The following is a 12,214-nucleotide window of genomic DNA, read 5'->3' as shown; positions in this document are numbered from 1 at the left end:
GTTATTTCAAGTAATTTGTATTTGAAAAAATAATATATAACACGATTATACAAGTGCATTATCAGTAAAAATTCTAATATCACGATAATGTTGCATAGTGAAAATGCGAATTTGAACGACTCGTTCAGGAAAACCATAGTAAGGAGTAATTGATAAGAACCGTGACCGATCGTAAGAAATGAACGAAAGAACGAGTTATATGAACGGGTCATTTGAACGATCCGGATCGTTCGATTGATCCGAAATTCCATCACTAGATGGAACTCAATCTATGTGTAACCACAGAATAGATAATATCTTATCTATTCTGTGATATAATTATTTTATGTTATCAGTTATAAGTCACATGTCCGGCTAATTTTTATTTGTATTTAAATACTATAGGCCATATACTATATATTATATAAGTAATAATAATTATACCAGATAATTACAAAACAATCTTTAAAAAAAAGTTAATATCAATAACTCTTTTTATGACTTATTTATTCATGACATTCTTAACATTTAATTTTATACTATTCTCAACAAAATTATTTCTTTAATTTAAAAAAAAAACTATTATTTAAGCTTTTTATGTACCTAACGCAAAGCCTTCAATAAATGCACAATGAGTCGTACAATAAATTACCTGACAACTATTGGTCGTATTTCATTTTCTTACTACAGGACGGCTTTGCCAAAAATTTGTTTAATCAATGTACGGCCCTTGTGTATGCCATCATCATTTCATGAATCGTTCATAAAGTATAGTGTGGGTCGTGAAAATGCTAATGCACATAATACTATGGTTAATGATCCAATGTACAGTGATACTATAGTAAATCCTTATGACTGTAAAGATTGGCCTAGTGTAACAGATGAAGAGTTTAATAAACTAATCACTCAAAATTATCAATCTAAATCTGTTGATGAAATATGTGAAGATTTTTTCAAAATAAGTATTTTTGTATCGGGTAAACAATTTAGTTTCTTAGACCAGTTATTTGATCCAATTAGAGAGCAGTTAATTTCAGTTGCTTCACAATTATCAGATGATCAACTACTAAAATGTTTAAAACTATTATCTTTGTGGAATGTCAAAATAGCTAAAGATCCAGTATACTTCAAATTTTGGTCAGCTTTAGATAAACAATGCATAGAACGTTTTAGAAAATGGTCTTTAAATAAGACATTACTATATATGGATCATTGGTACATGGCTAGAATGGCCCGAATGAGTAATTTTGTTTGGATGGCTGTTAGAAAACTTGCTCGTAAACCATCAAGGTAAATAGTACTATTTTAAATCTAAATGTAAGATTGCAATAATTCATACAAAAATTACCAAATGTTTTAAAAAAAGGGTGCTTGATAATAAGAATTAGCATGTTGATTTAAATGTGCAAAAATATAAGGTCTCTAATGGACTAAAATGTGCTTTAGTGTTCTAGAATTGTGTTATGTTTTAAATCTATTGTAAATTTTAATAAATACTATCAGATTTAAGTATTTATAAAATAGTTGTTTAACTCTTTTTTAATTTAATGATATTATATAATCATATATAATCAATCAACTTATTAATCAATAAAGTAGTTTGATTCTTGTATTAATTAATTCCATTAAAATATGTTTAATAATTTAATGATCAGGATGTTATTTTTAATTTCAGATTAACTCCTAAACAGTTGGTTCAAATGATGTTTTATGCTAATACTAGTAGAAAATTTACACAATCTCTACCTATGTTTGATATTGAACACGAATTAAATTCATATTTTGATGACTTTACTATCAAAGAACTTGGAATAATAGCATTAGGATTTTTCAAAACACAGACTCCTATACGCAATTTAGAATTAATTGATAAAATATACTCAGCTGTTCTATCAAACTTCAACAATATTAACAGTATAGAACTAGCCGCATTTTTAAAGGTATTATTACTAAATTTCAAAGTAGTTTATTATGTATTGATACACTTCATTTTTTAGATTTTTAGGTACTGCACTAAGCCAAAAAATTATGTTTCGATGCTTAAACTTATGGATAGTTTAGTAGATAAAGTCGACCAAGTAAATATTTTGTGCTGTGTTCATATTGCATTACTAGGCACTAATTTGTTGATTAAACATGATGAACTCTTAAATAAAATCTCTCAAAGAATGGTCAATGAAATTTCAGAAACCCGTATTAAAGTAAATTAAAAATTTAAATATTATTTATATCACAAATTACTATTTATTTTGGATTAACACTAACTAATATTGTTAGGATTTAGAAAGACTAGTATTGGTATTAAGTATGTTAAATCATAACCCACAAACAAAACCTTGCATATTTGATGCTGTTGTCAATGAGTTGAGAAATACTAAAAGAAAAGAAGAGTTTGAATGTTTTCCTAGATCCTATGTTTATACCCTATCATATTTAGCATTAAATAAAATTTATCCCTATGACTGCATTTCTAAATCGTTAACTAGTGAAGCGTTACATAAGTGTTTTGGTATGTATAATCTTTTATAAATGAAATTTTCAATGTGTACTCTATATTTCATCCAATTCCTTAATTTGTATTTTGTTATTTTAAATTCGTTTTTAGATAGTTATTTTAAAATACATTAGTAAAAAGATTTTTAAATCTATGTGTATTTATTTAAATAAAATAATAAATAGAGAATTGTGGATTATGATATCTTTCAATTAATGTATTTTATGAAAACTTTATTTCAGGAAAAACACTAAACAGGTTTACTATTTCTCGTGACATATTAAGTTTGAATAATGGACTTCTTATTGAGTGTCCTGATTATACAGGACCATTTTTGCCTGTTAAATTAAATGAATCATGTAATAATGTAAGTTAATAAGTTTCAATTTATCTAAGAGATTTCTTTTTTTTGTAAAAAGTTTGATTAAAAAAAGGCTCAGATTGAAAAACCCTAAAAAACATAAAAAAATGTATCATTTTTAATTACTTAAAAAGTGTGATAACATTTTCTCTAATTTTAAATATGCTCTGAAAATTGAATTTTTTTTTGTTTTAATTCAACTAGTATACATTGTAGATATCACCAAGCTCTGAGTTAGCTAAATCATTTAACTGTTTTATTTAAACAAATTATTTTATATGTCAAGCCATGTTTAATTGATTATTTGTTTACATTTTAGCACGGAGCATGGCACATACCCACAACAACAGAATCTAATAAAATGTCTCATAGTGATAAATTTATTTCTAAACTGTATAGAGAACTTTCTTGTATGTTTATTGACGAATCATTCTTACATGTATGTTATCCATTACCTCATCACTCAAAACCAGGTATATAGTTATATAATACATTGCATCACTACACATGATATTTTTTAATTGTTTAAGTTTTAAAAATATTTATTTAGTTTTTGAATAAAAATTTTAATATTTATATTTGTAATAACTAAATTTTAGATATGCTCTTTTGTATTGATCCAAGTGGTAAACCCATCGATTTACCTGAATCAATAAAAAGTAGAACTGCTTTTCATGAATTTTCTAAACCTCCAAATATTGGGAAATGGTTTGCTATTGTCCCACTTGTACGAAATTCTGTTCTTTTTAACAGTTCAGAACCTACTGGCCAAACATTATGTAAAATCAGACAACTAAAAAAAATTGGTTATGAGCCAATTATGGTAAGAGTTATTATAACTATATTCAATAAATAAATATACTTGAAGGACTTAGTTATTAATGACTTTTTCTTGCAGTTTTCTCACAAAGAGTTTTCAAATGACATTAATGTACATAATCAAATCAGAGAAAAACTGAAATCTTATGGTGTAGATGTATGAATATTGAGTTTTACTATACACCTATAAAACAACAATATAGGTATAATAGATATTATGCTATGTTTCTTAAGATCATAATATAAAAAATATTTTAGTATGTTAATTTGCATGATTTTTGTATAGTATAATTTAAATTATTTAAAAATATAAATGATTATAAAAGTTGTTAAATCAGTCTTATTTTTTTTTTAAATTATAGACAATTAAACATCAAAATTATATCATCTTGCAAAAAAAAAAAAAAAAATTACATACTTTAGGAATAAATAAAAATTTTTTTTACTCTAAAAATTAGTTTAATTTAATTTTTATTATAACCTCATCTTTTTACTAATCAACAAACAAAGTAGCTTTATTGCATATAAATTCTTCATCTTCTTCATCATTCACATCCTCATCTTCCACATTTTCTTCTACCTTATCATTAGTTTGGGATAAAGATAACATTTGCAATTTTCTTGGGATTTCTTTATCATAATCTAAAATATTTGATTGTTTATTACACATAGATACAGATATTGTATGATCGACATCCATATGAACTCTCTCGTGCATGATAGTTTTAAGTAATGCTTTTGCTTCTTCTTTAGTTTCAGCATAGTTTAAACATTTCTGTGCATAATGTATTGCAGATTCATAATCTGTTTGACTTAAATAGTAGTTAGCAAGAAACATAAAAGCAGAACTATGGTCTCTAGTTTGTTCATCTAATGCATATTCATCAATGTACTCTAAAAACATTTTAGCTGCATCATCAGGTCTTTTAATCTGTACATACAACCTATATTTGAAAAATATTTGTTAACAAAATCCATGATAATTAAGATATAAATTGTTTATTACTTTGCTAGACATATAAGTCCAAGTTTCTCATCGTCACCCATTGCGCGTCCTTTTAAATAACTTTGAAATGCCATGTCAATGTTTCCAAGTTTTTCATACACATTTCCAACAGCAATTATCATCCGACTATCAAATGGCCTTAACAATTGTGCTTGTTTAAAATAATAAAGACTATGTTTAAACATACCAAGGATTTCATATGTCTGACCCAGTCCGTACCAAGCTCTATACTCATATTTATTGATTTCTAGAAAAATGAATTTAAATTTGTTATTGAATTAATGTAATACATTTAAAAGATTTACTTATGGATAAAATCAATTTAAATTGAATATATTAAATAAAAATTTAAACCTAATAAATTGTGCTGATTATTATTATTATTATAGAAAAAAAAAAATTAAAATACTTAATTATTATTATTATTATTATAAATCAATATTATATAAATAGTAGTATGTTAGAAGATTTACATTGTATATCCACTAACAATTTTCTTTTATTTAAATATAATTAACGTATATTCTAAAAAAATATTACTCAAGTATTATTTATTTGAAGGATATAGGCTCACAAATCAACATATACTCTATAATAAAAAATGGGGTATTTTGTGAAAGCACCACTGTGTATTACTATTAATTTATTCATACCTAAAGCTTTACTATAACTTTGAATCGCATCATTAGAATTTTTCAATTCCATGTACTCTTGACCGAGTAGAGTCCAGGCTGCTAAACACAATGGATTAAGTTTCAAAGCACGCAAAAAGAAACGCATTGCTTTTTGATGTTCTGAATGAAGGCTGTAATAGTTACCAAGAATACAACAAGTCTCTAATCGATATTTATCAATCACAACAGCTCTATGAGCTAAATAAGCCAATTCAACTCTTTGGTGTTGAACATAAAGTAGATTAGAATAAGTATCCATATTTTCTAATCGATATGGTTCAATCTCAATTAGCTCATGAAATTTTTGTAATGCTGTTTCAACATCTATGATTTAAATTAATGATTTTTACTATTAAATATTTTACGTATTATTTTTAAAAATACTATTAGAAATAATATATAACAAGTCAATAATATATTGTGCATCATTGCAGAGATAAATAGGATTCAATTTTGTCACAATTGGAAACATAAGTTTAATTGATCTTTCTGGCACAAACAATAACTTTTAAAAGATGACGTTCAACATAAATAAAAATTTTAGAGTTTACTCACATCTTTTATTATGATAACAAACTGCCACTCTAGAAAGAAGAAATGTACTGTCAGTAAAACCACAGTTGAATAAATACTGAGCAACCGCTAACATTTGTTCATTTAGTTGTAAATCTAAATATTTTTGACAAAAAAAAAAATTTCTCATCCAATGGTTTGGTAAATCAAGTTTTGACAACTAAAATTAAAATATTTATTACAATTAATTATAAACGAATTTAAACATTCAACAAATTACTTTAACTCTATCGACAATTAAATCACCAAGTTGCATCCAAGCATGCCAATTCAGTGGTTTTTTACTAATAGAATCTAATAATATTTCAACTGCCTCATCATACTTCTCTAATTTTACATATACCACTCCTAATAGGTATAAAAAATATCCATCTTTTAAACAATCAGCTTGTGAAGTTTTCAAATTAGATATTATTTCATCTAAATTATTTAGATAATCATCAAACATAGCCGGAGTAGCTTCACATCCTACATTTTTTATTGTACCATCAGCTGCTAAATATTCTGAATAATATTTTAAGTATGAAGATATACTTGATTTACAGTCTTTCAATAAGTGTGATGCTCTGAAAATTAAAATTAACATAATAATTAATGTGTTATAATTAACGTTTTATCATTTAATACCTCTTGTATTCCTTAAGTTCAAAACACCTTAAAGCGTGTATGTAAATACTTGCTTCATCATTAGACAATGTCATTCTTCTAAGTTCATTTCTGTTTAACTGCAAGTTTTTAAATGCTTCACTATCATATTTTTTATATACTTTCAAACTTTTTTTTTTATTTTTTGGTTTAGATGCATTTCCTACTACTAATGAATTTAAAAGATCTATACACCTAAAAATTAAATTATTATTAATATATTTAAAATTAAAAATTATGCAATACACACCATTGATAACTTATTTTCAGTCCTCTAATATTTAATTCCTTAAGACTACTTAAAAGTTCTTTCTTTATATCTTCAAGACTTCCGATTTTAGTCACATCAACATCCATTAAATAATTATTCATTTTTTTTATTAATTTTTTTGTTTAAAACAAACCTTTAATATTACTGGCTGATCAAAAGTTTTAAATTTTTCATTGCAGAACAGTTATGTTTTGCTAAGGATTACTATTAACAACTTATATTAAGAAATCAAACTGTAGTATATTATCAAATACCATTGATAAGTCTTATCTAAACTTATGGAGACTTTCAATAAAGTACACGGCTTAAATAGAATATTAATGATAGATAAATACAATGGCGCTTTCACAAAATTCCTTATTTTTATGGGTGGGTATACGATGATTTGTGAACTTATACCCTTCAATATTATTTTAATAGGATATACGTTAATTTTATAAATGATATCTGACTCATTAAACATACAAAAGTATAACCGTTTTTTTTACTTTCCATAGAGTGCACGATGTACAATGTTTTTGTTCGTTTCTGAACTGCTATAATCTGTGGAAAGATTATACGTTTTATTTAACAAAATTTATAAATCCCTATAATTCTTAACTCTGGTAATAATGTTTTAAAAATAACAGACAATTTTTTTTTCAAAACCGCTCTCTTGCAAAAAGCAAAACTACACTTAATTTTTTTTTGCACTGAGTTATCGATAGGTGAACTTATTCTTAATATGTATAATTTTGCATAGTCTTTTGATTTTTTGATGTTCTATGTCCATGATTCCTCATATTTATTAACATGGTTTTTAAAGATAAAAAACCATTTTATATATTTGATTATTAAGACTAACGGATGTTAGTTCTTCAAAATATGTTCGTCATTATCGAAAAATAACTAAAAAATATATAAGTACATAGAGTGATCTGTTTACTATAAACCACTCGATTATTTATAAAATAAACACAATATTGGAAAAATAATTTTTGATTACTTTTAGTTACATATATTTCATGATTTAACAACTAATAATTACTTTTTAGGATCATCCCTTTTAACGTATAGAAGTGTCAACTTTATTTTTTCAATTGTCAACGTACAAAATTAACTGGTTTATTTAATAGAAAATTATGTAATAATGAAAATGACTCATCAATACAATTTTTGGACCAGTATTTCAAAAGTTAATAACAATTTAAAGTAATGATTGGAGGTAAGGAGTAAGTGCTGCTATTTTAATCACTTATCATTTCACTTCGTCTCACCTATGTATAAAAATAAGAATGACATCCCAGGTACCAGTTCAAAAGTTGTTATCGACCAGTCATTTTTTTAATTAGATAATTTTCTATTTTATAAACAAATTAAATACGTATGTTACCACTTAAAAAAAAATAAAGTTGACACCTCTTTACGTTAAAAGGGATGATCCTAAAAAATAATTAATAACTAATAAATCAATATATATATGTAACAGAAAATACCAATTTTTTCAATATTGTATTTATATAAGAGTAATCGAGTGGTTTATAATAAACTGATTACTCTGTATTCATTCATGATTTAATTATTATTATGTTATTTAATTATTTTATCTATTCACTAATGATTTTAAATGTATCCTTTATTTTAATGTTTTATGAAATTTCATTGAATGTCTTTAGGCTGTTATATTTTTATCTTGAAAAACAATAATTTTTTCTGTAGTCATAAGGATTATAATTACTGGAACTCTTCTTAATAATTTACGCACAGGCTTGTAAATTAATATAACACACTTTTTTCAACAATTTGCAAGAATTTCCGACTTGCGGTTATGTCGCGGCATTTCATTCATTTTATTCAATTATCAATTGACTTTAATCGATTTTATATCTCTATCTTCCATATGAGTGAATTTACCTACATGTTGAAAAAATCAAAATTTGTTTTGTGTGTTCTTATATATTAAATTATTGGATAAAATTTTAGTATTTCTATTAAATTTTTTTCAAAGACTATTTAAGTATATCTATAAAGTACCATAGATTTTTTTGAGACATCTATTTTATTTGTTGTGAATTTTACAAAACAAATTTTGCCAGAATTATAAAACAATTGTAATCAAGAAACCAAGACGTGTAATTATGTTTTAAAAAATTCGAAAATAAACATTTTAATATGGTAAAATATGCTGTATTCTGTATTAACTTAATAGTTGAAGGTTAGAGTATTAACATAAAAAACTATACTACATATAACTAATCTGTTTAAATAGGCAAGAATTTTCAAAGGTGAAGTTGACATTTGGGAATGTGACACTATTTTTGAAATTATCAAGAGAAAATCAAAATGTTTTTATAGTTTGGTTACATTAAATTAAAAAAAATATTTTTGACTATAACAAAATCAATAAAAGTATTAAGTTAGAAAAATTAGCAATCTACAAAATAATGATTTATCTGATTAACCAAGTCATTACTAAACAATTTTTTATCAGGATCCTATAATCAAATATGAAGTAGAAAATTGATTTTTGTCAATTGAATAATTTGTCATAAAATATCATGCAATAATTGTAAGATTTTTTATTTTTTGATAATATTGTCTTACATTAAAAAATTGCTGACTAAAACTATTACATTTTACCAAGTAGGGGGTGTGATATCCCAAAGCCACTCTCACAGGATGGCCCTACACATTATAAGAATAAATAGTGATTTCTTTATTTTATTTTTTCCAGCCAAAAGAAGAAAAAATATATCTATAATAATTTAAGTATATATTAATACTAGTATTAATATATTTAAATAGTTTTATATTTTCATTACATAGATGTAAATAAAGATCATTTTTTTAGAAGCTTTAATGTTATTAACAACATATTTTAAAGTTAATAACAAATTATCTTAAAATATTTCACACCGGTCATAAACTATTGAAGTACTCTGTATGAATTCTAAAATATACCTGTGTAATATATATAATATAAAAGTAATTCTATAATATAATTGTACAAAATAGTTATAAAACTGTAAAATATTAATATTTGTGTTTTTCTTTGGTAGAGGATTGTCTACAAATATACAGTGCTTAATATCAATAATTAGATCATTAGGATGACAATAGTTTACATAAAAATATATTATTTATACATAAATAGAGATAATTAATGCCTTTTGACTAAAAATTTACTTATATATAATGTGAATTACTTTTAAACATTTATATACTTATAAAAATGAGTTATCACATCAATTATTAAAGCTGTCAGCTAGGTGCTTGTCAATTTTTTTAAAATAGCATTAAAAACATTTATCTGGTTTCTCTACCAGCTAATTTATCAATATAATCTTGTAATGGTGCCAATTCTCTTCTATCAATCAATACAAATTCCTGTAAAAAAAAAAAAAATTATTTATTTGAATTATATTACAATGCTGTAGAAAAAAGGTATTTTTGTTAAGAACTGACCTGAACAAAATAAATAAAATGTTTAAAAGATGTATTGAGGTGTGCTTCTTCGCCCAAAGATACAATAGAATCAAAATGAGTGTGATATATATGTGCATAAACCCTGAATAACCGTTTGAGAATTGTTTTTGCAATAGATAGAAAATTTTTTGGGAAAGGAACTCCAATTTTTGATGGAAATAATGTTTCATCATCTAATTGGTCTTGAACCCAAGTCATTAGGTAATCAATATATTTAGGTGCCGAACATTTGATTGGTTTTTTTACAGTTAAACCATCTGCCCAATGGTATTCATACTTAGGACCAGCAGACATGATAGAACAACTTTCCTCAGTACAAAATTCAGTTATAGTACCATACAACATATTTATTTGGTTAAAAAAGTCAACCGCTGAAATAGCAAATTTTGATATATATTCTAATATTTATAATAAAAGTTATAATATACAGTGAATTACTAATTAATTAAAACTATTTACAACACTTTAACTTAAAAAAAGTAAAGTACAGTAGGAATCCAATAAAGTGGAGTTGAGGCATCTTTTATATTAGCATTAATATCTGAAAGTGATTAAAATCACTGTCATTAAATGCTTTAATAAGTATTTGAAACATATTAAAAAAAAATTTAACATGTCTATCAAAAATTACATGATAATTGTTTTTAGAGGCCTATTATTACTCATACAAGACAAATCGTCAAAGTCATTTTTTAATCATACAATACACAAAAAAAACCTTACACTGTATGTAGTTTTAAATTATGTATATATTCAGTTACTATGCTAAACTCTTCAAAATAGTATTTTTTTAATGCCCAATAACTATGAGAAATCAAGATGTAGAATATCTTTTCTTTTTTCATCTTAAAGAACATTGTATAAGTTTTAATTTAATATATATTTAAAAAAGGTAAGTTTTTAGAAAAATTTAATAGAAAAAATATTTCAATAACTTGATTTTGAAATATTGATTAAAAAAACATATTTTAAATGTTATTTAGTTGATATAAATTTATTATATATAATTGACTTACTATTGACAGCAACCCACTCATTCAGATCTTCACCTTCAGGTAACAAAACAGCTAGTCTGAGATTGCCTGACCCAAGTGTTGCAGCTGCATGTTTCATCAAATCATATTGATGAGTTCCTTCTGGTATGTTCTTTTTAGGTTTAAAAGTTTTTGATGATCTGCCTCCACTGAAAAAATATGTAAAATAATTAAATCAAAATAAACTATAAGTCGAACAATTCACAAAAGTTTAACCTACAATAGGAAGCTCATTATGGATATACTTTGTGCATAAAATTGTATCCTTTAATTTACTAAATCAATAAAAATCTTTTTAATATTATTTTATATTTGGGAAATAGAAAAAAAATACTAGTTGAAAGTCTAAATCTTAATTGAGAACCAAAAAAGATTTTAATCATGAATATCAGATCGTTACAATAGGAAACTTTGCTTAAATATTTAATGATATGTTTTTAGTTCAATACATTAGTCATAAATATTTTCTTATAAATGTAATATTTTTTTGAAACTTTATTAACATATAATTATATGATTTTTTTTAACAACAAAAACTAATAAAATGTGTGGATCATACCACCACAGCTGTTTATGCAATACACATAGGCTGATAAAAAAATATTTATTTTTCCATGATTTAGCGTCAATTTAAAAAAAAAATTTAATCATTACGCACAAAAAGTTTTATTTACATGAAAAATAAAACAGAATGTTTTTATTATTCTTGGATCGTGAATACAGCTTAAATAAAGCTCATGACATTGGTTTAAACATTAATTTTATTATTAACTAAGTATCATGTAAGTTTTTTCCTTATTTAATATTTTGTTTCAACTTTAGCATTAGTCAATCTACATTAAATTACTGTTATAGAAGTTTTCTTAATTATCGATTTTTAAACTCAATTAATT

The 12,214-nt window shown here is 24.5% G+C and overlaps 3 protein-coding genes across 3 annotated transcripts; 1 reads left to right on the top strand and 2 right to left on the bottom strand.

Annotated features, from left to right (window-relative positions):
• Positions 1–354: 354 nt before the first annotated feature.
• On the top strand, positions 355–3,874 carry LOC126901202 (uncharacterized). The gene is made up of 8 exons (XM_050677537.1): positions 355–1,269; positions 1,655–1,919; positions 1,977–2,180; positions 2,257–2,488; positions 2,716–2,840; positions 3,154–3,307; positions 3,434–3,657; positions 3,733–3,874. The coding sequence occupies exons 1-8, from the start codon at positions 611–613 to the stop codon at positions 3,814–3,816; spliced, it is 1,947 nt and encodes a 648-aa protein (XP_050533494.1). The 5' UTR covers positions 355–610; the 3' UTR covers positions 3,817–3,874.
• Positions 3,697–7,051, bottom strand: LOC126901203 (cell division cycle protein 23 homolog). Its single transcript, XM_050677538.1, has 8 exons — positions 6,802–7,051; positions 6,534–6,746; positions 6,127–6,472; positions 5,889–6,066; positions 5,313–5,657; positions 4,660–4,906; positions 4,135–4,597; positions 3,697–3,837 (listed from the first exon to the last, which is right to left on the bottom strand). Exons 1-7 carry the CDS (start codon positions 6,921–6,923, stop codon positions 4,147–4,149), a joined length of 1,902 nt encoding a protein of 633 aa, XP_050533495.1. The 5' UTR covers positions 6,924–7,051; the 3' UTR covers positions 3,697–3,837; positions 4,135–4,146.
• A 1,865-nt stretch (positions 7,052–8,916) lies between these two features.
• Positions 8,917–11,830, bottom strand: LOC126901214 (MOB kinase activator-like 1). The gene is made up of 4 exons (XM_050677556.1): positions 11,542–11,830; positions 11,304–11,470; positions 10,267–10,658; positions 8,917–10,188 (listed from the first exon to the last, which is right to left on the bottom strand). Exons 1-4 carry the CDS (start codon positions 11,553–11,555, stop codon positions 10,108–10,110), a joined length of 654 nt encoding a protein of 217 aa, XP_050533513.1. The 5' UTR covers positions 11,556–11,830; the 3' UTR covers positions 8,917–10,107.
• Between the last annotated feature and the right edge of the window lie 384 nt (positions 11,831–12,214).

Source organism: Daktulosphaira vitifoliae, unplaced genomic scaffold (genome assembly GCF_025091365.1).
Source record: "Daktulosphaira vitifoliae isolate Bord-2020 unplaced genomic scaffold, ASM2509136v1 Scaffold_3, whole genome shotgun sequence".
Lineage (NCBI taxonomy): Eukaryota > Metazoa > Arthropoda > Insecta > Hemiptera > Phylloxeridae > Daktulosphaira > Daktulosphaira vitifoliae.
Note: the sequence above shows the minus strand (reverse complement) of the source record. Positions and strands in the feature narration are given on the sequence as shown.

Excerpts from the sequence above, each read along its gene's own strand:
- LOC126901202 (XM_050677537.1), top strand. The coding sequence starts at position 611 with ATGAGTCGTACAATAAATTACCTGACAACTATTGGTCGTATTTCATTT. Across the intron at positions 2,181-2,256 it reads TTTCAGAAACCCGTATTAAA|GATTTAGAAAGACTAGTATT; the intron begins GTAAATTAAAAA and ends TAATATTGTTAG. Across the intron at positions 3,308-3,433 it reads ACCTCATCACTCAAAACCAG|ATATGCTCTTTTGTATTGAT; the intron begins GTATATAGTTAT and ends ACTAAATTTTAG.
- LOC126901203 (XM_050677538.1), bottom strand. The coding sequence starts at position 6,923 with ATGAATAATTATTTAATGGATGTTGATGTGACTAAAATCGGAAGTCTT. Across the intron at positions 6,473-6,533 it reads GAACTTAAGGAATACAAGAG|AGCATCACACTTATTGAAAG; the intron begins GTATTAAATGAT and ends TTTAATTTTCAG. Across the intron at positions 5,658-5,888 it reads TTGTTATCATAATAAAAGAT|ATGTTGAAACAGCATTACAA; the intron begins GTGAGTAAACTC and ends TTTAAATCATAG.
- LOC126901214 (XM_050677556.1), bottom strand. Across the intron at positions 10,659-11,303 it reads TGAGTGGGTTGCTGTCAATA|CGGTTGACTTTTTTAACCAA; the intron begins GTAAGTCAATTA and ends TTGCTATTTCAG. Across the intron at positions 10,189-10,266 it reads ATTTTATTTATTTTGTTCAG|GAATTTGTATTGATTGATAG; the intron begins GTCAGTTCTTAA and ends TTTTTTTTACAG.